Source organism: Pseudopodoces humilis, chromosome 3 (assembly GCF_049639895.1).
Source record: "Pseudopodoces humilis isolate 2021_Gansu_Grassland_sample_001 chromosome 3, ASM4963989v1, whole genome shotgun sequence".
In the NCBI taxonomy this organism is placed as follows: Eukaryota; Metazoa; Chordata; class Aves; order Passeriformes; family Paridae; genus Pseudopodoces; species Pseudopodoces humilis.
This window is the reverse complement of record NC_142202.1, coordinates 38,233,692-38,261,426: the sequence shown is the minus strand read 5'-3', so window position 1 is coordinate 38,261,426 and position 27,735 is coordinate 38,233,692. Positions and strand designations below refer to the sequence as shown.

General features: G+C 34.5%; 1 protein-coding gene across 1 annotated transcript in view; it reads right to left on the bottom strand.

Annotated features, from left to right (window-relative positions):
- The window catches only part of PACRG (parkin coregulated), a 220,505-nt gene that overhangs the window by 102,221 nt on the left and 90,549 nt on the right, over positions 1 to 27,735 (bottom strand). Inside the window, exon 4 of the mRNA XM_005526929.3 lies at positions 3,711 to 3,882. Coding sequence (XP_005526986.1) covers positions 3,711 to 3,882 — 172 coding nt within the window. The remainder of the gene's footprint in view (positions 1 to 3,710; positions 3,883 to 27,735) is intronic.

Genomic DNA, 27,735 nt, shown 5'->3' with positions numbered 1-27,735 from the left:
GTTCTCATCTGATATATGAGATTGATATATTCTATAAGCCAGGAAACATGACAGCATTTCTCCCAGTACACAGTGGATTTTTTCATGACAGTGTAGTTCCACTGAAGAGATCCAATCAGAACATTCTCTCCCAGACAGCACATTGACACCCTGAGCTTTACGGAATCAAATCAGTTTCCATAAATTTCTGTCTCTTCTCTAAATACTAACTTAAGATTTTGGTTGTTGTATTAAAAGTTATGTCGATAATTTAATTTTCTTCAATTTCTTTTTCAAATACACCTGTGAATCTATGCTTAGAAGCGCACCAACATTTTCCATTTTCTATTTAGGTCTCAGGACCAGACTTTAAAACCAATTTATTTGGCATTCATATCCCTCACCCAATTAGTAAATGAGGCAACAGTTTGAGAAAATTCTTTGCCTGAAGCAGAACAAGATACACAGAGTAGGTATCCTGTGAGGTAACAAGCACTCAGGATAAAAATGCTTGATTGTTGTGATCTACTTAATCTTATTGATCAAGGGCTTCTTTTAAATTCACAGAGTCAGGTTTAAAGAAGTCCTAACATGAGGTGTTCTCAAAATGCAATTGATTAAAGTGATATATACTTCCCTTACAAAATTTTGTCAAAAATCTTCAAAGTGCATAATACTTAACTACCTGTACTTGTATAATAGCATTATGCTAAACTTACAGAACAATAATGAAGTCTGTTATAAAACACAGCATTTCAATCAAGAGTGATTAAAAACCAGAATAAGAATCTTGTGTTCTGTACATTTTAGAAGTCCAGTAAGAGCCTGATCCAAATAACAATACAGATGTACAAAAATTTCTTTCTGTACAACTGAAAGAGTGATGTGTTACAGTGAAATGATGGGAAGGAGAAATAGGATGTAAGGCATGAAAACCTTATGCCAATTTTATCATGAAAGACTTTTTTTGTAAAGCCAAAGTCTAAAGAACAGAAAAGGCTAAGATCCATAAGTGAAACATTGAAGCTTGCAAGTAACATGATCTAGAAGAATATGGAAGAGAAAGTGGCTTTATTCAGCTCTAGCTGTGCTTCTAATTGTAGCATTTTACTACATCAGCTCCTATAAAGCTTGAATTCTATTAACATTTGTGGACCCAGTTTAATACAGTATAAAGAACACTTAGAAGAGAATCCCAAAAACCTGCTCATTGACTATGTCAGTCTACAGTTTCTATCCATTCCTAGATGTACATTCCTTCCTCTGTGCTAAGATACTAAAACTGTACTGAGTACCCACCCTCCTGATGAAAACAAGTCTGTAATCAATGAAATATGATGCCATTTACAAAAAAGGTGTGTGGAATCAAAGCACTCCTGGCATCTGCACTTTAAAACTTAATATAGCATTCTAAATGTGCTCTAGATACTTGAAGAATGTGGACAAGAAAAAAACGAAAATACAGTTTTCTTAGACTTTAAAAAGGTATTTTATAAGGTCTCTCACTGAACCACCATGGCTTCCATAAAATAAGTGATGACTTAGAGATAGAAATTGAGGGCAACAATAAATGATCACAGAGGAGGAGTATCAATATGCAGGAATCTGTGCTAAGGTTCATGTTTTTCACTTGATTCACAGTGATCTGGAAGAGATTTTACTGATGATAACAAAGATTTCTGATGATCTCAAGTTATTCCAGATAGGAATAACTTGATATAATAATAATTCCAAAGACAAGGACTGATTCTGAAGAACTGTAAAAGGACTTTACAGTACAGAACAACTGGGTGATAAAATTGCAGATGAAATTCATTACTAATAAATGTCAAATAGTAATACATTTATAAATTCTGGAAAGAATATCTCTAACTCCAGCTTTAAAAGTCAGAGGTGTAAATTGCAGATTTCGCTTTCTAAACATAGATGAGATTTATCTTTATTGAATAAGAAACACACTTTCCACTCACAGACAAGAGTAAACAGGAGTAATAAAGGATCTACTTCCTATAAAATTGGAAAATACCTGAAATGACCAGTTTTGAGCAGAAGAATCTAACTCAAACTTAATTGCAATTACTTGTACTGGTTGATGAAACCTGCAGTCAAAATGTTTTAGTATTTGAATTTCAAGGCAATTAAAAAAATAAAAAAATCTGAGACCTTTGCTTTCTTTAAAACCATTTAAAGTCTATAAAAGCACACTTGTTTCCTTTTATCTTTCAGTCTGTGATCTTAATAACCAGAACAGGTTCTCAAAAGCAACAGTCAGCCAGGAGGAAAATTACAATTACATTAGAGTTTTAACTTACTTTCTGTAGGTGATAGAAATCAACTTACATGATTTGAAGAAAGAAAATGACAACAGACCAGAAAAACATATTTATTCCATGAAAATATTGCAGCACTTTGTGAAAGGAAGAATTTAACAGTATTATATATTCCGAAACACAGTGAAGATATGTGAGAAATTTAACTGTGCTTAGAAGAACTGCTACCAACACATTCAACTTTACATATCTAAGTGCAAAAGTGACACTGATTTCACATTAAATGGGAATAAATTACACTGTAGTCTAAGGCAACATTTTACATGCAAATAGAATGAACAATAAGAAAACAGAAATCAGGTGCAAACAGAAGGTGAACAATAAGAAAACAGAAATCAGTTTAACTTGGAAATTTATTAAACATTAAAAAGGACTCTGTAGGTGACACTGAGGGAGGACTGCTCCATTCATTTCTCTAGATCTGACACAAAAATCTGTTTCCATGATGAAACATTTTTAACAAAGTTTAAAGTATCCTTGATTTATTGTATCACAGAAGTTATGTTTAGTGGCATGGTAAAAGCCTCAAAAAGGAAAACTTCAGTGTTCCTTAGGATGGAGATTATTCTTTTTGGACTCAATCAGAAGAACTGGTCTGCTGACTGGAACAATACTTCCTTCTAAGTTACAAGTGCAAAGATGTGAGCTTTTCTGGTTATTAGGCCTAAATTCAGACTGTCTACGTATGCGTTTTAGGATTCACAGCACAAAACAAAAGATTCTGGCAAGTGGCTGATCCAAGATACTTAAGTGTTTAATTTCACATTATTGTCTTCATTAGCAAAGCTATATGAAGATCTTCCTATTTATCATTTCTACTCATTCTCTCAAATGTCTGTGCAATGGACATTTGTGGCAGTGCATTTGTAAACTAGACCATTGAAATGATCTGACTTTAAAAGTAATGGCACTCTAAAAATATTTTGGATTTATTTTAGAGCATCTACATTGCCAACAAAGCAAATGTGAATGGTAGCATGCTCACTGCCTCTGAAAGGAGAGGTGCTTCCACAAACTGTGCTGCATGTCCCTGATGTTACTCATAGAAATAATAGACAATGGTGCAGAAACTTCTCTGTCCCTCAGTGTTTATGTCTGCACATGTGTCTCACGCAGAGAATATCAGGGAACCCTGAAGTCAGGAATCTGAGAATTGCAGAAACCTAATGAAAGCAAGGAAAAGGACTTACAGCTTTTCTGATCCATTCATTATAGGAAATGTAATATTAAAAGTAATAATTTTCCCCAAAAATTAGCATTATATCTTAAAATTTACTCACATTTGCAATAATCTTCATGTGATATTCAGGCTGTCATGTCTTACAGCTAAATAAGCAACTTTCAAAAAATTTACACTATATAAATACAATGTATGGATTTTTCTCCTACATGTTCACCTACTTTTTATTGGGATAATGAGCTGAGGAACAACAGGAAGAATCTTGTTTCCACCATGTTCCAGCATGTCATGGATTCCTTGACGAGCAAAAAACTCATATGGAAATTCCGTTTCACAAAGCCCATCAAAGAATAAAGGCAGAAAGTAATGATAGTCCAGATTTTCAATCTCTACCTGAAAATACAAAATAAATAAACATATAAATGCAATTTTTCAGTACTAATACAATGTGATCAGGCCAACAGATAATTCATGCCACCTACACAGGCATGTTTAGTAAATAATAATTCATTTTTTATCACTGCGGAATATATTGAATGCATATATATTGAAACAATATTGAAAATATTGTTTATGACAAGATATTAAAATACAGAAATATTGGACCTAAAGAAGAGAAGAAAAACTCTCCCATATACACTCCCATATATTTTCTCTTTTTCATAAGTCAGTACCAGATTCTTTTATTCTTGCTTACACATTTTACTTTGAAAGTTACTCATAGGAATCAAACCAGTCATTTTAAGAACAGTATTCTGCCTCTTTCAAAAAAATAGATATCATATCTTCACTTGGACACTCAAAACAACAAATAAGAGAAAGAAGCCTGTAAGCAACAAATATCTAGCACAGTACAAATATCAATATTTCTACATAATTCCCTAATTTGTTGAATACTGACCTAGTTTATTTCCTATTAATTTCAAGAGCAGATTTATAAATTCCATGGTTCTCTACTAAGAAGAAAAGGCAGAGAAATGATGTACCTATTTTTAATAGGAATTTCCTTCCAATCCTAAAATGCAAAGTATGCTAATCTTAACAAGCTATGGAGGGATTTTGCACACCAGTTTTCTTTCCTTTTTCTTGTTTTACCCATTAGGACTCTACCACAGACACTCAGGCTAGCCTGGGAGAATCAGAAGTTTGTTTATGGCCTGACAAAGCTCCGAATACAGGTGAGAAGTGACTCAACTGCAATGCATTTTCTCTGAAAAGGATATGATCATCCAAATCACTTGGAGACCAATCCATCTCTTTAAGAATATACTTCCATCTTTAAAACATAGGTTAGCTGCTACATGATTTTTCTAGTGAGGCTTGGCAGTATTCAGGTAAGATTCTTCACACCTAACAAGCTTTGTCACAAAAGCCAAACTGAAGCTCCAAATATCCTAGATAAAATGTGTCAGGTTAAGAAAAAAAAACCTCACACACTGATTTCAGAACAGAAATCACAGTCTCATTTCAACTGTGGAATTCTGAAATAAAGCAGGCAAGAACTGACCTTTACAATTCCTGGGTAAATCCCACAGTCAGGAAGTAGCACATAGACATTCTCTGAGGCCATGTTTCATTTTTCACCTTGTTTGACTCTGAGTAGATCTGAATCCTGATCTTGCACACCTTAGCTACTGACTTCAATCTTTCATGTTGAAACAGATCAATCCATGTAAATCAATATTAACTGGAATGAATACTTGAAAGTAAATATTGTGCATTTGCTGTGAGCATCTCACTATTGGCAGACATAATGCCAATGACATACTAACATAGCCTCACATGCACTGATTGTTAATCTCTTATAAGAGATAGAAAGGGCAATTGCGTAATACCTATTCACCGATGTGAATGAGATCAAGTCCCAGTACTGGATCATCCAGGAGAAGGAACAAAACAAACTCACATTCCCTGTTTCCTCAACATCATATATTGTTTACTTCTCTAATTTTTTTTGAATTGGCTTTTTGCTTCACAAGAAAAATTCAGATGCCTTCATAGTCATATTGAACTCAGGGAAATGGCCTCAAGTTGTTCCAGGTAAGGTTTAGATTAGATATTAGGAAAAATTTCTTCACAGAAAGGGTTGTAAAGCACTGGAGCAGACTTTCCAAGAAAGTGATGGAGTTGCCAACCATGGAAGTGTTCAAAACATGTGTCACTATGGCATTTGAGGGTATCGTTTAGTGGTGAACATGGTGGTGGTGCTGTGTTGACCTTTGGACACTATGTTTTTTTCCAACCTTAATGATTCTATGATTATATAATTCTATGAATATGCCAGGGTCAATTTGTGAGAAATTTCAAAAATAACAAAATAATTAAGTAACAAAATTAAATTAATATTATGATTATTAGTAAGTAAAATAACAAGAATTAAAATATATTTAAATTCCTAAATTGATAGGGTTTATATTTCTTGAGGACATTCAGCATGCTACTGACAATACTCATTAAGACAATAAAAGAAGTCTGCTTGAAAAAAATCATTTACAAAAAAACAAGATCAAGAAGAAGCAATTTTTTCATGTTCTCTGTCAATAGGACAATAAAACTCTAATATCTTTTTTAATGTTTAATTTGTAATCTATATTCTTTTGTTTTAAAAAATCAAGACCAAAACCTGTAAGAGAACTTGTTTCTGGCAAAAGCTTCAGATGTTAGAGAGAGACACAATTAGTAAACCGTCAGTTTTTTTGGTTTTTTTTTTTTGTAAATGGGAGGTGTTTCACAAGGCAAAACACCTTGCCACCCTGTCTTATTAAGATGGGGTTTAGAATGCATTCCTTATATGGATATTTGACAACTCTTTCAAACTCACAAAGCATTTCCACAGCGAAAAATATCTTCGATACACATCCACGTTAGCTTACTGGATCAAAATTTGCATCTATTTTGCTCCAAACACACATCTCATTTCTTTTCTCCCACTCTTCATGAATACCTCCCTAGCTGAAACTGCTCGTTATCTTCTCAAAGATTTGGTATTTCTGATACTCTGCAATTTTTTACCAGCTTTTTTTTTTTGTGCTTGAAATATGCTTTTTCTGTTTCAGATATGAAGAAAGCTTCTGTATTCAGAAGCTTGTCGATGTTTTTCAGCAATAATACCTGGTCAATAAAATATATTATACTTAATTATCAACTCTGTATTATGGTTGCACATTACATAGACATAGAAATAATATATCAACTTTAAGGTAAATATGACCTCAGGATTTAAAAAACCTCAAATTTTTACACACAGCACAAAATATTTATTAAGAGAAATCTTTTACAAAATAGACATATGACAAACTGTAGATTATAAAGTGTTTGCTTGTACTCCTCTATTAGTTTGAAATCCCTAAATGCCTGGCAATTCCCATGGCTCTGAAAACGATTTTGATTTCTAACTTATTTCTTGAAGTGTCAGCTGTCCAAGCACACAGACAATTTTTACTTAGCTTTTTTTGCTCTGTAATAACTCCCACAGTATGGAAGCCAGAAATATTTTGTCTTACATTCTACAGTGTGAAACCCTTTCCTTCTGTGTTTACTATTTCGCTTTTAAAAGTGGCTATTATACAGCTGTTCAGACAAAAATGTGATTTTTTCTGTTTACGCCTACAAAATCCTTTTGTTTTTTATATCCACACATAAAAAATGCTGATTAATGCTCAAATTCTTGGCAAAACTTGTCCACATCTGACAATAATGCTATTACTATGAATTTTAAGAATAAATCTCACAATAATTATGAACTTCTGTACTAGCAGTTTGTAAATTTTGCAGACATAGCCTCTGAATTTTCACTAAATAGGCACTAATAAAAATTAATATATAATACATGATTAAATAACAAAAGCAACCATAGAATGAGTAAAATCTTCTGTTTCATGAAACTTCCAGGCTCCCTATATGTTCTAAAAGCTCTCTAGGTGAAAAACAGTTAATTAGTATTGCTTTATCATTACATAAAACTAATGTACAAGATGGGAGGAAACTAATCGCAGTATCACAGTCAATTTGTCCAGGAGAGAATCTATTCTTATGAAGCAGCCCATAGTGAGAGGCAAGTCTACTGAGACAAAGAAAAATTAGATAAAGATTCTAGATTGACAATAAAAAAATGAGATTTGTGGCTAATCTGCCTAATAGATGAAGAAAATGAACTATTTGAGAGAACTTAAGGTATAGAACTTTGACAATAATGGTATAATTTGTCTTCCTTAAAGAATTTTATTTCAAATAATCTACTAAACTATAAGACAAACCCGAGTTTTAGAAAGTAGTATTTAAGCCACATTATTTAATTTTCCATCTCATTTCACACAACTGATTACATAATACTGTGTCTTTGATCTGATTATCCAAAAACTGGATTTGATCTCCTAGAAATATGATATCTAACCGTGTATATACTCATTTAATGTCCTTGACTAAGGCATTAGAATTAAGTAAAGAAACTCTAGAATTGTTGGGTTGATAAGGACAAACAGGAGTTTTTGTAAGGCTCGTAAAGATTTTACAAGGATTCTTCAGTAAAATAATAGTTTCTCTTAATATTTACTTTCATGCCTGTTTTTTAGGTTAATGAAAAGAGAAAAACAGAAACATTTCTGAGCAGTCCCAGTTTTTAACTTCATTTCCACTTTTTCTTCCAATATTTCTTTCAACCTTTCTTTTTTTCCTTCCAATATCCTGTACAAATAGTCAAGATGAAGTCTGTGCATTTCACAATTTTTGATTTATTGCTTTTAATATATTTGAGGTATAATGGCATGTCAGTTTTAATCTTCACTATGGAGCAAGTAATGCTCACTAGTATTCCTAGACTTGCCTAGATAGATTTTTCAACACGGTAATTTTGCTAATGGTTCAAAACACAATTCCGCTGCTGCATTTATTTCCTGCAAGTTTTCTAGCAAGAAAATATTATCTTTTTAGTCTGCTGTATTTCACCTTCCAATAGGGTCATACTATGAAAATTTTCTATTGAAAGAGGTTTAGTCTAAGTTATCACCTGTATCTTATAAAAACAAAACAAAAGACAGTTGTGCCTATATTTTGCATTTTGCAATGAAATGCTAAAATATACTTATCTTAGAACAAATGGAAGATTATCGGAGTTGAAGAGAAACAGATCATGGAAAGGGACCTAACAAAAATCATTTAACTCAGTCAAACTGTATTTAGAACCTCTTTAACACATTCTGTATATACTTAACTTCCCACAAGAAGTTAAATAAAAGAAGAAAATATTTGCCTCCTATGGATAAATTAAGAGAAGCAATAAGAAATTTCATTGGAGTATTACTATACTGGCTATCTGAATTTAGCTTTGAAATAACTCCTCATGTAAAAATAAAACTCAAAACCTAAAACCCTAAAAATACAGAAATTTTAATACATAATAATTTTGAACTTACTGTATTTTCTACTACCTTCATGTTAGTTACAAGAGTAACAGTTACTTGGGAAGACAAACACCATCACTCAAAATGTCCTCCCCTTCCTCCTTCTCCCCACTTTATACACTGAGCATGATACCATATGGTCTGGAATATCCCTTTGGTCAGTTTGGGTCACCTGTCCTGGCTGTGTCTCCTCCCAATCTCCCCTGAACCTCCAAATTCCTCACCAGTGTGGCAGAAAAACAGAGAAGGCCTTGGCTCTGTGCAAGCCCTGCTCAGCAATAATAAAAACATCTCGATATTGTCAACCCTGCATTCAGCAGAAATCCAAAATATGGTTCCATAACAGCCACTGTGAACTCAATTAACTCTATGCCAGCTGAAACCAGCATGATATGATAACCAAAATATTTTTTTTTCAGTTGCCACAGCTGAAGGTGACAATCTAATCTTAATGGGGTTATTGAGGTGAGAAAAATTAATAGTCAGCATGAAGGTTATATTATTCCCTAAATAACTAGATCAATGACTGGCTGAGAAATGGAGGCAAGGAGAAGAAAGATACAAATTTGAATAAAAGCTTCTCCAGATAGAAGGTAAAAAAACCAGCCTAAAATCTCTTCCTATAAAATCATAACTTACAAATTGATTTTTATTAAAGAAATGCGAATCTCTGTGAGCCATGCCACCCAGAAGATAATCTAGCACATTTCTGTGAGGAGGAGATTTTAATTCTGCTTTTTCATAAATATTTTTAATCGTACTGCCAGGATTTAAATATTTAAAATATACACTTCACTGACAATACAGAGCAGGCAAGTCTTGCCAAATATAGAGGAGAGTAAGTGTATCATCCAGGAAAAAAAAGGATGACAATAAACCCTTGGGTTATGGAATATAGACCTTAAAGTATGATATGCAATAATGAAGTGACAGATTAACAGCAAGGACTACTGTTACAGTATAGGACTTCTTCAGTGTGACATAGAAATAGTGTGACAGGAAATAGAGTTGAGCCAAATAATTAATCATTATGAGCTACCAATGTGTTGCAGCTATGAAAAGGCTAAATATTATTTAAAATGTATGAGCTACTTATAGAATAGATAGGAAAGCATTAAGGTTTCTAACAAGGTAGTCAAGAGACCTCACCTGTCAATATCATCAATTTGCCCTATTATAAAATATATAGAGTTTATTCTCATTGATTCCTTATTGGAAATGAAAGGGACAAACTGAAAAGGAAATTAAGTACTAACTTGTTCTTATTTATTTGGATTTTGGTCACATTAGATTATCTGAGTGAACTGATTTCTAAAAATGCATGTAAAACATACTATTCTTTCAATACAGCAAATAGTTGTAAATTACACTTCAAGGACTCCTTTCTTTTAATTGATGGGAAGCATTATAAACAGAAGATGAAGCACTCTCAGAAAAGGGCTCTGTAAACATGACTCTGACAAATGTGGAACATACCTGAGAATTGTTCACTTGAAGCAAAAAATGGACCACATGACAACCTCAGTGGCAGACAAAAGTATTTCTGCTACTTCAGAATGTATGCTTACCTAGTTACATCCTTCTTGCTCTTCAAAGGCTTGCTAACACATTTCCAGACACTCAGTTGTTTTCCTTTTCTTTATGTGATTTATTAATATGTTTCCTGAGTTTCATAAATACAGTAGTTTAAAACTTTAGATTAAGAGAAAGCATTATTTCTCTGCATTTTGTTAATCTCTCATGTTTGCAATTGTCTAATATGAGCATTACATGATACATAAAGATAAATTGAATATTTTAACGCAACATGATATCATATGTATTATATACACTTAGTCTGAGAGGTAAAATGGAATTAGTGCCTCCATTGGGGTCTATAAACTGGCAGTAGGTTAAGTTCCACCCTCAGCTGCATCATCTAAGAACCCCACCAGATTCACTTAGGCACCAGCAAGAAGCAGAAGACAAGCACTGATTCTTTACTAGAGAACACACAGAGGATTATCATTGCAAAGAAGAAATGTTCAATTTTGCAGACACCACTGGACAACTCTTCTCTGAAAGTGAAAGCAAAGACACTAAGACTGTCCCAGGTAAGGGGAGGAGGCTAAGTAGAGCCCACTCTCCAAAGCTGAGCTTGAAGGTAGAAGGACTACATGGAGCTGGTTGCAAGACTCTACCACTTCTGAGGAAGATATACTGATCTTCATTTATTTACTTCATGCAGTATGGAGCTCATTTTAAACATCATCAGAAGAATGAACCAGTTTGTTCATCCCCACAAAACATGCAATGCAGTACTTCACTGAAGAACTAATTTAAAATTGTCTTTTTGGATATAAATATTATTTTGCTCAAAGAAGGTATGCTACTATTTTAATAGGATGAAGCCTAACACCTCATGTTATTTTTAAAGAATTGTGAAGATTAATCAGGATACTGTCAAATGATTGTATCTTATTAGTGAAACTAGTGGCCAAATTATTTGGTTTATTTTTTGACGTTCTTTTCCTTTCTCTTTGCCAATTTTTCAAGCATAGCTGTTTGTCAAGTTAACTTGAAATTATTTGTTTTCAATAAAAAAGCCACAAAGTAAAAAAGTTAGAAATAAAGAAGAGCACTGGGACAGAGGCACATATAAAAAAGTGGGAAGAGTTAAATACAACTCTCTGAAGATCTGTTTTAATAATTAAACTATAGCATAAAATACCACAAAACCTTCTACAATGTAATGCACAACTAGAATTGTTCATCCATCCAATTTTTTGTCATGTTTGACAGATAAATGTAATGAAAACCTGGCAGTTTTATAGTGTTGGAAATTGTGGAAACTTATAAAATGTATCATTAAACATTATCATTTATATTTTTACACACAAAAAAAATAACAGAAATGACAAAACCAAATTAGAATAGTGATTTTTCTATACTAAGAGCATTTTATGATACAGTTCCTATTAGCTTCTGACTCTTGATATTTATCTCATATATGAAAATGACATCCCACCCCAAGAAAGAGCACTGTCTGAACATTTCCACATAACCATCCAGAAAGATACTATAACACAGTGGGACAACTGCCATGAATGCTGTATATCTAGGCCAGGAACTCTCACATCTTACCATCAAAGAAGTTATGCAGTCAAATCTTCCTGAAATAAGTTGGAGAAAGTAGGACCATAATATGTCATTCTTCACTAACTTCAGGACTAGTACAGACGAAAACCAAAATGCTCTCACTGCCTCCAAGTGTGCTTGAGAAAGAGAATGGACCAAGAGCAGTTTTGGAGCAGATGACTGACTTGAGGAGATAAGGTCAACCACTAGAAATCCTTTGTCCCATGGCTTCCAAGAGTCCTGGGAGATGGCTCTGAAGTTACTTCATATTTTTCAGTCACAACCTGGTGGAATGAAATACCTGAGACAATGTGCTAGCAACACCAAAAGGTCCCCAAAGGTATATTGTATACAGGTGAATCAAATACTAAGTGCATGAATTCCAGATATTGACAGTGCCCGGAAATGGAAGGGAATACTGCACCATCTGCTGGCTGACATCAAACACTGTGAAGGTGTTCTCTATTTCAAGAGCAAACAATGAAACAATACAGGCAGGATATTACTGAAAATGTCAAGGTCAGATTTTGGAACAAACCATCTGTGTTACCATAGAAAAGTTAAAATCCTGCCCTTATGAAAATCCCTCTTATTTCAAGGAAGTCAAAATTCAAGCCTACCACAAAATTTTCAGAACTCATGAGCAAGAGCACGACAAACAGATGTTTGCATGAACTGTATCTACACTTAAAACCAAAACAGGGTGTGAGTCATTCTCTGACCCCAATGCTCAGTACCATGGAAGAGATAATTTCTGTATGGCTAAATTCTGTGATTCTTGGTACAAGACATGGTAGTTGACTTTAAATTATATGCTGTAAATAGTCTTGGTAGATGGTTATCCTGAATCATGGATGAGCATTATCTAGGCAAATAAGACAGAATCATAGCAGTGGCTGTGCTATCTGCATACTTAAACAGTGCTGCATCAACGCTCAGGGCCATACTGTGACATGAACGACCCTGTTAGTTTTCTAGGATACATGTGGATATTGGCATTGCCTACACAAACTGAGATGGAATGAAGAACAGAAACACATTTGAAAAAATAATTCAATAGAAATTGCCCTGCATAATTTTTTAATATTGTATCAAATATACCAAAGCATATATGAGGTAAATTTTAGGTGCAGATGCATCAATCAAGGCTATTAAGGAAGTTGAGTTGATTAGGTAGTATTACTTTTAGATAAAGCTAAAAAAACCCCCAGCTTTGGGAGGAGATTAGAGTGGCTTGTGGCATCTGACATGGGTGTCTATGAAATCAGACACCTGAACATAACTGTTACATTGATAGTGTCATTGAAAATGGCATTTAACAGTTGGAAATGTCTTCAGATTACTTTCAGTCAATACATCCATATGACCTCTGCTGTTTTGTTTTTCTTTTTTAATAATATGTTGTGAACAAATTCAACAGAAACTTAAATATTGTAATTATTCATTTACCTGCAATAATTTATCAAGCTATAGTAGTTTGGATTTCTGCGCACACTGCCATGCCAGCCCATACAGAAGTTTTCCCCATATATTGGATAAAATGTTAGAGTCAATGATAATTGAGTACACTCATAGTGATCTGGTAATTCAAAAGATCTTTTTCAATTTCTCAATACTCATAAAAAAATGTACTTAGGTATACAAATATAGCATTTCAAGTGGCCCAAATGACTTAAGAAATTGAATTTAGAACTCCTTCCTGATGTAGGTCTGATTTCTTTATTAAGCATTTATCTGGTCTCTCAAGGAATGTTTTTTCCAAACTGTTTTCATTTCCTCAAGACAGAACAAGTCCCCAAAAAAAGGAGTGGTTTTGGTAAAATGGAAAACATTAAAATGGCCTACAATACTCAAAAGGCTTTATTTTGTTGGGTTAGAAAAGTAACAGAAAAAATTGTTCTTTAAATTAAAAAAATAAAAATGTTTCTGTAGAGTGGGTAAACACAATGATCATTTGCCTAAGTTCAAGTGAAATTTCTTATGGTAAAATGTTCTTTCTGACATGGCAACTGAACAAGTTGGTAAAGGACTATTTTCTAATTAGAACCATGAATAGTGACCCTGCTTTAAGCATCAGAGAATGGGTCTGTCTCTCTTTGGTATAACATATTTTATATATTTATTTTGTTTCAATACTAAATTATCCTGAAAATATATATGTCCTGTAATGCCAGAAATATGTAGTTTGAGAAGATTTTAATTTCTAGTTTAGAGAGTGTATATTACTGAGAGTCTAGATAAATTTAAGAAAGGAAAATGAAAGCATTGTATTAGTACATTTTTCTATTTTAAAAGTGGTCTTTAATTCTGGAAACAACAAAGAAACAATTTCAAATTATTTTCCCAATATCCCAGAATCCTCCTTATATTTTGTGGATATACATTGCAGACATATGCACAGTCTTTACAGAAACTTGCAAAATACATGTACTTAATATCCAACCATACTGCAGATATTGTGACAGTGGTTGCCAGTATAAAATCCTATCACTAATAGACACGACTTGAAGATAAAAAAATAATATTCTGAATATATATATATAATAAAAATATCAAGAATCTGCAACACAAACTTAAAAAATGTTCCTAATCAACTCCTTTCAAAAACAGAAGCCATTATGAAATCAGCTAGATTTTGTGGTTTTAGCTCAAAATTAGACTTCTCCCCATTAAAAAAAACCGAATACGATGTTTACTAAGATAATTTAGTATAGTGGTTACCTGCCACAGCAATGTTTTAAATTTTAACCATCCAGCATACTGACTCAAGAACTTTTATTCAGGCTAGACAAAACTCTTCTGAAAATTATGGGCAAGGACAAACTACCACAGAAGCTCAGATAAATAACAACTGTAGAATATGGCAATGACAGTTCTGGCTGATTTTTTATTTTCTTCAAAGGTAATAAAAAGTGTAAACCACAGACAAATTTGTGGAAAGTAAACTGAACTTTTATAAAATAACTATCAGTTAAATAAAGTAAAATAAATAACAGCAAAATGGTTGCTACCACAATGCTTTAATATCTCTGCAAGCTTCATGAATTACATTATACAAAATACACTATCACACAGCACAGTAAGTCAGTGTATATTTCACAGGATCATTGCCCAGTTTTTTGTCTTTTCTATTCAATTTATCAGTGAAAGATAAACTGTGCCTTTCTGTGTGCTGCAGTCTGCATTTCAAATGAGCAGATTTTTATAATAACAGGTTTTCACAAGATGAAAGAAGATCAGGTCATTGGATTTGCAAACTGTCCTTAAAAAAATGCAATAAGGAGGTCAACATATCATGTTGTATGTGTCTCTAAGCTATGGTATTGATACGTGTCCTAAGTATATATCTTTGTAAGTTTACTCCATAAGATAATTTTTGATTGATACTTCTAAGAGTTTTAAGTTTAAGAGAGTTTTTAAATTCAGAAGGAATGCTGTTCTGTTTTGACATTAGCCAAAAGAATAAATGGCAACAAGTTACACACAAAAAACTTGAGAAATTGTGCCTTTAAATGTTTTTTTTTTCACAATGCTCTGTTGACCATAGCTATATTCATTCACAATTAAATAGCATATATAAAAAAGTAATAATATATAAAAAAGTAATGTCAGTAAGTTGAATATAAAAGTTAAATGGACAAAAACCATTGACAAATATAAAGAAACTATTAAAAGTTTTAAAAAATGCTTGTTTTCCAGGTCATATGAAACATAACTGCATAATAGGGGCAGAAGGGGACTTACTGCAGGTAAAATAAGCCACTGTATTTGGTTTTCTATACATTGTTTTCTAAGTCCTATATTGGACTACTTTGCATTGTCAGTACTCATAGCTGATTTATAGTTGATATGGTTTTATGCTCAATTAATAGTCAGGTTCTCAGGTCTGAATTCCTATGTATTTTTTGTTGGTTAATAGGGCTGTAGAGTTTGGGGTAACCCTATTAGCGCAACCAGCCCTGCACATTCTCTAAAGGTAAACGTAATTTGGAAAAACAGAGACCAACAAAGTTTATTACCCATTACCGGAAATCCAATTAATTTTTCTCAAATAGAAATATCCAGAAGTTATTAAATCCTAACAATGTAAATTCTGCATATCCATGAAAAGAAAATGGAGGGTGGTCTTTTTTTTTTTTTCCTAAAGGAATCTTCAGAATAACATTAGTGATGGTGGTAAAAACCTCTGATTACCAAGGCAGGATCATTGAAACCAGCAGAAAATCTCACTGCTACATTACAGATTCTAATGAACAGATAAGGTCTCAGAAGTGAACAGCCAAAGTTAGGAAAGAAATTAAAATTTATTTTGAATATTGAATATTGGGATATCCAAAGGAAGGACACACAACCCCCCAACACGGAGTTGTTCTAAATGTGGGCATGCTAGCATCATCAAATGTAGAAGATTAACATACTAGTTTTATAAATCTCAAAATACATTCTGAATGAAATGTAATATAGTCAGACTGGGAAGAAATGTGTTAAAAATCTTACTTAGAGAAATAATTCAAAGGCATTATATAGTATAATTATGTTACAACTATAAAAAGACTTGACTAATGCAATAGGGATCTCAATTTTTAGGAACCTCAGTATACAATAGTCATCCAATGAAGAAATTCCTTGTGCTTTTTCTTCCACAGACCTATTTCCTTAGCAATTACAATAATGTGATGTGTTTACTATGCAGTATGGTGTAATCTTAGCAATCTTACTAGGAATTCTGCACTTCAGAGAAAAAAAAAAGAAAGATAAAAAAGTAGAGAGGCTGCCATGGACTGAGCTCAAAATGAGTAGAATTTGGGCTTTAATCACTCAAGACTCACTGTCTTCTTAGCTACCACAACAGTGCTATGTAAAGTGAAAATTGCAAAATTTGATCTATTTTTTACTCATTATCCAAATATTTACAGTAAGTATTTTATTAAAAAGTAATTGAATTATTGCATAGCTGTCCAATTCTTACATTATTGTCGTGATACTTCAGTAATTTCATTTGCTATCTGGAAGATGCAAAAAAGTGAAATAAATGGGTGTGTCAGTGATTTTTCTACACTAAACTCTGTCTGGACTAAGCTGAGGCATTTTCCCAAATCAGTACATTAGCACTGTTTATATTGTCTCAGCATTGGGGCAGGAAATTAACCTTGCTGTGTAACGAGCTAAAACCAAATGCTTGTCACTACGGTTTTCCCACAGATTTTCCTTTTTCGAAGTATGTTTTATTTGTCAGCAAAGACTTCCTTGTCACCCTACTCCAATAAGCTTCCAGGCAGCTTTTAAGCTCAGTTAGGATTGAAATGTGCTACAAAGACTAATATAAACATATATTACATTTTATGTAATGAAAGATAAACCTGAAAAGTGAAATAATAATATGAATCTGATACAGATTCATATTAATAGCTATCAAATGGGCTGTGGAATGTAAATTTGAAAACAGAGTGAACACACATTGCTGGAACACTATGGAAAATCTATTACAATATTATTTTTTATTATTTCCTATACCATCATTAAGTATGAGTTATGCCTAATAATACCTTAAGAGGCAGACAATTAATCAAACTTCTGCAGGAATCCAAGAAGGTTTTAAGTGGGGTTAATCAATTTTTTAAAAGAGCAACAAATATTTTCATAATTTGAATAATCCAAATTATATTTGATAGACCATTCAGTGGCTGCTACTGTACTTAAAGCTTTGTTCCTACACTATGAAATTCAGTAAGATCAATTAAACTTTATAACAACTTCCTCTAATCACACCAGACAAGCATTCAAGATGAATATTCTCATAGACTAAAGAACACTAAAAATAATTTAACACATTGAGATTTAAGTGATCATAATCAACTTTCAGACCTAATATTCTGCTAAGATTGATGGTTTTGTTTTTATCTGCTGTGATGCTATCATTATAACAAAAGATACCTTCTTGACAACACCCAAAGAGAACAAAATAAGATCTTTAATATTTAGATACCAACTGTTTCCAGTGTAAAAACATTCTACACCGTTCCATTAACTAAAATTAACTCATATGTAAGGTTTGAAATTTCAATGGAGAATTAAGGATACGATGTTGGGCCAATTCTGTACAGGAACCAAAGAGCAAAGTTGTGATTTGTGTTCTTTTTATATAAGTGAGCAACTAGTTTAAGCCTCATGTCATTTGCAAATTCAGTTGATGTTCCTATTCCATCATCTCAAGTAAAGCGAGCTTGTCTTTGCAGTCAAAGGACGGTAACTATCAACCTCTCACTACAGAGAATGAATTTATAATATAAAACCAAAAGCCATGTCCCCATTTCAGATTGGGGTAGAATGGCTGTGGAGTCTGGCACACATCATAACTCCCAAAGACTGGTCTTTGTGTACAAGTTCTGCAGGGAGGAAAGAGACAGTGGGAAAAATGGAAAAAGACAAAGTGATAATGGCTACCAGCTTTAAAAAATATAGAAATATAAATCTGTCGTTATAAGAGCACCAAACTACCTCAAATCTCATAATTGCTGATACTGAACTTCAGTAAAAGGCAAAAAAATGCCTGTTAATAAACCTGTTTCTCTTTCACACAGATAAATGAAGCATACAAGCTTATGAGTGTATCATTCAAATCGTGAAAATTTTATTTAACCAGAAACCAAAGTTCTGATTCTTGAAATGAATAGTTTCTTACTCTCACTGCGGACGCCAAAGAACTGGCCAGTTCAGAAATTTTGGCTCTCCCATGGAGAGCTTCTCCCTAGGCGAGATACTTTTATGTCATGCAGAGAAGAAGTGTCACTCCCAGAGGCCCTAGAGTTGAACATGTTAATTTGTTACACCCCATTGGTTTCCCTCCCTATCAATCCACCCCGATACATGTATCCAAGTTTCCCCCACCCCTCTCCTTCCCTATAAATACCCGGGTTTTTCCCCACTTTGGGGAGCTGCTGTCACTGGCTCCTTTCAGTGAGGGCCCTGTTATAATAAAGGCTATTTCTCAGTGGAATGCCATACAGCTCTCTAGTCTCTCTCTCTGCGTCGCCTGCACGCTGCCGCTGAGCTGAGATCACTCACTGGGCAGAGGACGTGCCTGTGCCCCTGGGCAGTCCTTTTCAGGACGGCTTCTTCAGGGTAGTCGTGGCACCCCTGTCATCGACACCGCCACGGCACTCAGTGGTTTCCAGTAAGGATACTTTTCACTGCATGAGGATTTCTTATGCTTTGTATCATTACCATTAGATCTTTCCTTAGTTTCATACTTTTAAGCATTGTAGTTTTCCTCATCACTATATTTCATATTTTATCTGGCAGTGGAATATGCTCTCAAATAAAACTCCAAGAGTGAAACTTCAGGCCTGTAACAGTAATACTCAATCCTTCAATTTCTTATCACCAGCCAAATATAAGTTATAAGGCCCCATCCAGTGACCAAGACGTGGTTTATACTGCATGTGAACAAGAACAGCTTCCATCTCCTCAGTACTAGGATAATTCCTAGCTACATCCAGGTTCCATACAAGGAAGAAAGCATGAGAGCACATAACCATTTCCTCTCTCAACCTCTGTCTTTTTTCTGAAGAAAAGGCACCTAAAGAGGGAGGCCAGAAAGAGTCCCTGTAAAGCCAAGCCCCCAGTGTCCCAGGATATATTGTGGCAAGCATATATTTCACAGTTCAGAAACAAACTAAGATTGTATCATCATACTCATGACAGTTTGGTTCAGTGGACAGTGAAGTCTGTGGAAATCCCAGCTGACTGGTCAGAAGCCAAATCCTCAGTTTATTCCAAAGTCTTGCTAGTTACACTAATTTCGAAGGAATGGATTATTGTCATCTATCACCAAACTGATGAAATATCCTGGAGTACCAATTTCATTATACAAAGGAAAAAAAAATATATAAAACACCAAAACAAAAGAACCCCACCAAACAGAAATGGGAAATTAACAAACTGTCTTTGGTGGTAGCGTAGATTTTATATTAAAGACAGCAAACAAAGCCATACTTAATCCCGACGTTTTCAAACAAAGCTAAGAATAACTATAACATCTAACTACACTGAAGGGTAAGTTATCTAAAAAAGCTTCTCATTAGTTGTCAGATCAGAGTAACTTCAAAAGCAGTCCCTGAGCATCCAGTAATAGCTTTCTGACAACCTCCTTATCTCTTACAAGGTGTTGTGAAAGCTGAATCAAACCAGCATGTCAGGAAATCTTCTTTCTAACAGTGTAAATCAAAGGAATCACATGCATCTCATCAGTTAACAACCCCTTTTCAGATCATATTAAAAAAAAGCTTAAGTTTATATAATGAAAAAGGGACAGAAATCTCCTTCTGTCACCTGCACCTGTGGGGTTTCTCTATGCTTGATTTGGTTGATTGGGGTTTTCACTATAATACTGCAGAAACATATTAATGAAGATTTAAATATACAAGTCAAAATGTCAAACAGTTCTAACTGAATTGTGATTTCTTGTTTTCACATTTAAACATGTTCTTATTTTGGAAGCAGAATCGAGACACTCTCTCTTCTACTAAACTTGAATTTTTCCACTTTTTTCACGTGACATATAGTAACCTATTATCTGCATTCATGACTGCTTTGTAAACATATTAATATTGACAGCTTCCTGAACACACTGTCTCAATACAAGCTGTGGCTATAAATGTTTCTGAACACTTCAGAATGTAAAATAAAAAGTTATATATTTGTTTTTAAATATTTTGACTTGTATAAAAGTAGGTGGTAGTGTGTGAAAGTTTAATTTTATCTCTTTTTGTAGCTTTTAAATTTCCTGAGCATGGAAAATAGGTTTTTTGTTCTGCTGTTTTGTTTTTTTTTTCTTCTGCTTATCTGAAGAAAGAGGATAAGTCATAGGACATTGGACAAAATCCCTCTGTAAGTCTAAGACTAATGTGACTTTTGAGTAATAATTATGGTACTTTCCAGATTTTACAAAAGAAGGCTGTTACACTGTTAGGCCCCTAAAAGCCCATGTGTGTAAGTACGTTTATATCTTCCTTTGTTTATCAACAGTGAGCAAAAGCAGAAGGCAAGGAAGAGTTTCAAGATTTCCTACCATAGTATAAAATACTCTCCAGATGGCTGACAGTAGAAAACCACTGACATGAGCAAAGTGAAAAAAATCCCTGATTTGAAGAAGAAAGCTTCACATTCTCAGACCTACAACCTCTGGAAAATTGTGTGTTTAATGCCTCTTAATAAAATTCTTCTGAAAATATTAGCATGCAAACAGTGAATGTCACAAGCCAAAAATCAGATTGACATTAAGACATTCAAACATCTGAAATTTGAATGTCTGAAATTATTATGAAAACCTGAACATCTGTACAGTGTGTTTTCCATATCAAATTAACAACTTTTTGTATCAAAATATTCTATACCCACAGTTACAATTACTGTCTTGGGTTGCAATGCAAGCTGTAACGAGAAGTATGTCTTCTATTACCATCTGTTAAAACCAGCTGGGGCAGTGTTCTTTATTTCTTCCACACCCCATCCCTCAAAATTCCAGGAGGATATCTTCTGTTAATGGGCCATTGAGTCTCACTGCAGGACTGATAAAATTCCATCATCCCATTGTCAGATGCTCCACCCAGGGGGAGGAGCCAAGCATTCCTACCTGGAAATGATCTGAGACTTGGAACACCACAGCCAGCTTTTTTCCATTGGATTCATAAAGAAAACCAGACCATTCTATCAGACCTTCAGAGGAAAACTACACCCTTCTACAGGATCACTGCTTCAACAGAACCACATCTGTCACTGCAGGAGGACTGCAGCCACCATTTAATCAGAGTGCTACCAACAGCCTGACCAACAGGGTGTCAGGCTGTATTCTGACTCTGTCAGTGTTTTTTCTTGTTTTACTGCATTTGTATTTTATTTTCCTAGTAAGGAACTGTTATTCCTATTCCCATATCTTTACCTGAGAGCCACTTAATTTAAAAATTATAATAGTTTGGGGGGGCGAGGAGATTTACATTTTTCTATTTCAAGGGAGGCTCCTGCCTTCCTCAGCAGACACCTGTCTTTTCAAATCAAGACAAAGACAAATCCTAAAAGGCTTTAAAAAAAAATTTTAAAAAAGTCTGCATATATATATACATATCTACATACTGCTTTTTTCACTTGCTATTATTTTCAATAGTTTTAATAATTTTTTAAATTACAGTGAAATTAATGATGAGGTAATAGGCTGGATGAAGCTCTAGAAAAACTCTTAATTGTACAATATTTCTTACTGACAACCTGTACGATCTCTGTGGAGCTAACAATTTTTGTGAGCTTCATGTTGGGCAGAGTGTGCTTTACATTTGTGTGTGATTGAGGCAGGCCAGTTTTTGAAGGAGCTAATCAGCTTCTAGAAATAGGATAAATGTCATTGTCAGAGCAGACACAATACAAAGCAGATCCTTAAGAAACTTCATCCCAGTTTTTTATTGCACCCATACCTGGCTTCTTTAAACTCTTCTGACTCCACAGTGCACTTCATCTTATTGTCCATCATCACACTACCTTTTAAGTCCATCAGTGGAAGCTGTTTTGAGACAGCACCCCCAAAAATCCATGATATAGATAAATCCTAAAGCAGTATTGGGTTGGCAAGCCAACTCTCAGAACCCATCTCAGCCCTGCTACAGCACACTTAGTCCTCCTCACAGCATAGCCAGCAGACTCCAACTTAACTAACTAGCCCACTCTTTTTTAACCCCCATCCCTACTGGACACAGCTGTGAGGGCAAGTCTGTTCCCTCTCTTTGGTAATTAACACAGCTGCAATTATCAGGGGCTAGACTGCCTTCAACACCATCTCTATCCTCCTCCTTCCACAGATAAAACTATGGGGTATATGTTCTATGCAGAAAGCTTCTTCCGTAGAGAAAGATTGAAATTAGGCTTTTAGTCAGTGAAGACTAAAAAAGCAGGTGTTATGAGTTGAAGCTCTTTCTCATCCTTGAATTCTCCTAGTATTTAGGAAAGCAGGACTCCACACTTTCTTGTAAATAAAGAAATTTGCATTATAACATGAAGTTAATTAACACTTTCTCCTCCAAGCTAGAAAGATGTCCAAAGTCCTTTAAGTCCAGTTAATTGCTTTGGTCAAACCCATAACAAACAAGTAATGTATCTATCTGGAACAGAATTATTTTTTCATGGCATGTAAATATACTTGAAGAGGAACACAGTAAGGACACGCAAATGAAATAGCCCAAGGTTATTTTTACAGTCATATAACATTGTACTGTCATGCAATGTACTTATCAAAAGATTAATATAAATTCAAGCTGAATAGATATAATAAATCTTTAAATAAGAGGATACGAATGTTCCTATATATTACACACCATCTCCATTTCAAGTCAGCTTTTCTCTATAGAGAAAATTTTTTTCCTGTCTAATCAACCCAGTGAAACCTTCCACTTTTTTTTTTTTTAAATTCACATTTCCCAGACTTGTATTCTGCGAAACCCTATTTATTAACCCTGAAAACAACAACACATGTTGATTTGGAACACTGTGATATCACAGAATAAATTACTGGAAGAGATGGACAGAAATAGGAAATTTCATCCAGACAGTTTGAGAGGTCAACTTCAGTCATTCTACAGAAATGCAGATTGCAACTGGAATGAGCCAGGATACACTTGAAATCTAGACAGGCAAAGAAAGAAAAGATCTTGACTGGAACAGTATCAATGGAAGTCTGAACCCTGGGCATAATCAGGTATCATCAAAAATTGTCAGCATATACAGGCACTAAACTGGTTAATTGATGGAGAACTAACTTGAGCATGTAGGTCATGAGGGCTGTAGAACATGGTACAGAATAGAAACAATTCCTTGTGAAAAAGCAAGCAGCTACTAAAAGAAGACACAAATGTTTATTGCTCTTTATATAAAGTACACTCTAACAAGTTTGATGGAAAATGAGACACCATAATGGTTTCTTTGAACATTTAGAAAAGTTAATATATTTATTTATTTTGTTTTCCAAACAAAATTAATTTACTGTGGAAATCTAACTACTGAATATATACGATGATTTATTTCATAGACAAGAAAAGATACTACTAAAAATATATTTTTCCACCAGACACATTGAAACATGACTTCCAGAACTGTTCTCATATGGAGAAATGTCTGCTACGGAAGTAAAGGTAAAGGTATTTCATCACTTCTTTATTTCACTCATGCAGAAAACAATGTATTAAATCCAGGTTTATTTTCTGTCCTTTACTAACACTTTAGGTCAAAAATAGATTGGTATTTAATGAAATAATATGTTTAAAAATACAAATTTATTTGGCTTTTGAGTAAATAAAAAATCTTTGATTTTTGCTTTAACACTATATGGATTTCTCCAAGAATTCCCTATAAAAACTAAAAATTTAATTCACTTTAATTTCCCATTGCCTTATGATATAGTGACTATATTTTTCTAAAGAAATAAAATATTTTAATGGAGCTTGTTTGGGTTGCTTCTGAAAGTACAAATTATACATTACAGAGTCCAAGCTGCCTATGCAATGATCTTTTTGTACAGAAGGTGTCATCTCTTCCTGATTGAACTAATAATTGGCATTCATTGGTAGGACAACAGAAGATACAGAATAAGAAGCAGTAAGGGCTCACAATCAGACACTCTACTGATGTCATTTAAGAAGTTGAGACTCATATATTAATTGTTATTATTTAATAGATATACACAAAATAACCAACTGGAAAAATGTTTTTTGTTTTATACAAGACTATATATAAAAAACTTTACTTAAATCAAGATGGATTAATTTCATTGAATTACACTAAAACCAGATGTTTTTCAATCAGAAAAACATGCAGGATCACATGATCTATTTTATTGAAAATTATGCTTTTTTTCCTTCACTTGTTTTCTTCCATGATATTGTCAAATTAATTTACTTTAGGGTTAGTGTCTAATTTCTATAAAAATCCCCTACAGTACTAAATCTGTCACTTTTTAAGATGTTATTTGGGCTTCCTAGTGTGATTTTGACCTTATAATGTGGCTACTCGTGTTCTTAGTTTAGGCCTGCAACAACTCTGAAAGGGTTAGATCAAAGAACCAAAATAAATAACAGAATAGAGTGCATATTGACCAATATTAGAAAATAGAGAGTTTGTTGTAATTTTCACCCCTATAGAAGACTTCCCTTTGCCTCTACTATTCCAGATTTCCTTATACTTTCCATAGACTAAACTGCAAATCTCCTGTTTGTAAAATTAATAACATAATGGATATTGGTGTCTTAAAATGTACACAGCTTTAACATTTCAAAATTTTTCCTGCAACTAGACCTATAATTATTTAATCAGTAGCTTATAATTATTTAATCAGTAAACAAATATTAGTGGCAATTTTAGATATATACATATAACTATATAGTGAGAGGGTATAATCTCGACTGATAACAGGTTCTAAAATCACTCTACATAAACAGTGGCCTTCTTCTTGAAGTTGATATATGAAGACAATATCAACTGACTTGTTTGCACACTTCTGCAAGTATAGTTCCAGAAAATCTATGAAAAATTTCCATAAATATAATTTTTCAAGGCTAATTTGTTTGGGAAATACTATCTGACCTCAAATGAACATAATAACTGATGAATAATAATAGACTAACTTTTTCCTGTTTCATAAAACTTAACACAGAATGTTGTACAAAAGCCAATACAAGCAGGAACATTGATTGTGTCAAATATGGATTTTTATGGCCAGCAGAATGTGGGAGGGGATTCTGCCCCTGTTCTCCACACAGGTGAAATCCCACCTGGAGTACTGCATGCAGTTCTGGGGTCCCCAGCACAGGAACATCTCGAACCAGGTTCTGAGAAAGGCCACAAAAATGATCAGATGGATGGAACACCTCTCACATGAAGACAGACTGAGAGAGCTGGGGCTGTCCATCATGGAGAAGAGAAGGCTCTGGGAAGACCTCATTGTGGCCTTTCAGTACTTAAGAAGGATTTATAAGAAAGATGGGATGAAGTTTTTTTGAAGGGCTTGCAGACACAGGAGAAAGGGTAATGGTTTTAAACTAGAGTCAGATTAGATGTAAGGAAGAATGATGAGGGTGGTGAGACAATGAGACAGGTTGCCCAGAGAGACAGCAATGCCCAATGCCTGGAAACATTTAAGGTCAGGCTCAATGGGGCTCTGAGCAACCTGATCTAGTTGAAGTTGTCCCTGGGTTGGACTATGACCTTAAAAGGTCCCTTTCAATCCAAACTTTTCTATGATTGTACTATTCAGCAATGGAATTCACTCAGGTTGGAAAAGTGCTTTTCCTTTGTGATGAAAAACTCAAGCTTTAGCCAAGGTGTAAAAATCACAAAAATATGATAAACTCCTTTTCTTATTTGCAATGTACAAGCAAATTTTAGTTGATTGCCAATCTAGCTTAATATGTACTTTCTAAATCTGGGAAAAAGCTGTCACAAAAGACAGACTTAGGAGATATCAAAGAAGGTGTTGTGGAGCAGACAAAATAAGTCTGAATTAGACCCTCCTCCTGCACTGTATGTAACCTATTGCTGAAGACTTACAGGTGTAATAAATGTTAAGGTCATATAAAGTTATACTTTCTTAGAAAAAAAAATTACCTCTTTTCTTAAAAAAAGAAAATAAGCTCATATCTGTATCATCAGAATGAAAAGTCAGCATCTAAAAAAACCCTGGATTAATTGTCTGCACAATGTTAAAGTCCCTCTTTGTATATATGCACCACTGAATTCAACACTTTTCCAAGCTTTTAAAATTACAGTCAATGCAAAGAAAGAAAGTGCAAATGATCAGAATTTTAGTTGTTCAGGCAGCCGTAAGTCTGGTAATTCCAGACTTTCAAGTTTAAAAAGCTACATCTTAAATAATGCTCTTCTAGCCTGGCTGTCAGATGTAGTCCCATGAGATTATATTTTATTACCAGATTTTTTATTCTCCATTATTCCATATTGTAGCGACTTAAAGCTTTTTGATTATCTACATATGAAAAGTGGACATTTCACTAAAAAGAATAAAATATGATTCTGAACAAAGGTCATGAAATACCACTGCCATGTCATAAAATATAGTGATGATTTTGAATCATGGAATAGCCAATTATTTCTTTACATTAACACTTTCAAATGTACACGAAGTGTATAATATGTTTTTGTCTCGAGCTAAAAATTGCCAGGAAACTTATCTACAAGACCTGGTAGAGAACCTTAACCATGGAACTTGGTTACTTGTGATAGTACTGAAGACTGTGAGGTAGATTTTTGTCCTTTTCTAGAGGGAAGGGAAGGTGCGGGAAGGTGCGGGAAGGTGCGGGAAGGGAAGGTGCGGGAAGGGAAAGTGCGGGAAGGGAAGGTGCGGGAAGGGAAGGTGCGGGAAGGGAAGGTGCGGGAAGCTGCGGGAAGGGAAGGTGCGGGAAGGTGCGGGAAGGGAAGGCGCGGGAAGGCGCGGGAAGGCGCGGGAAGGGAAGGCGCGGGAAGGGAAGGCGCGGGAAGGGAAGGCGCGGGAAGGCGCGGGAAGGCGCGGGAAGGCAAGGCAAGGCAAGGCAAGGCAAGGCAAGGCAAGGCAAGGCAAGGCAAGGCAAGGCAAGGCAAGGCAAGGCAAGGGAAGGGAAGGGAAGGGAAGGGAAGGGAAGGGAAGGGAAGGGAAGGGAAGGGAAGGGAAGGGAAGGGAAGGGAAGGGAAGGGAAGGGAAGGG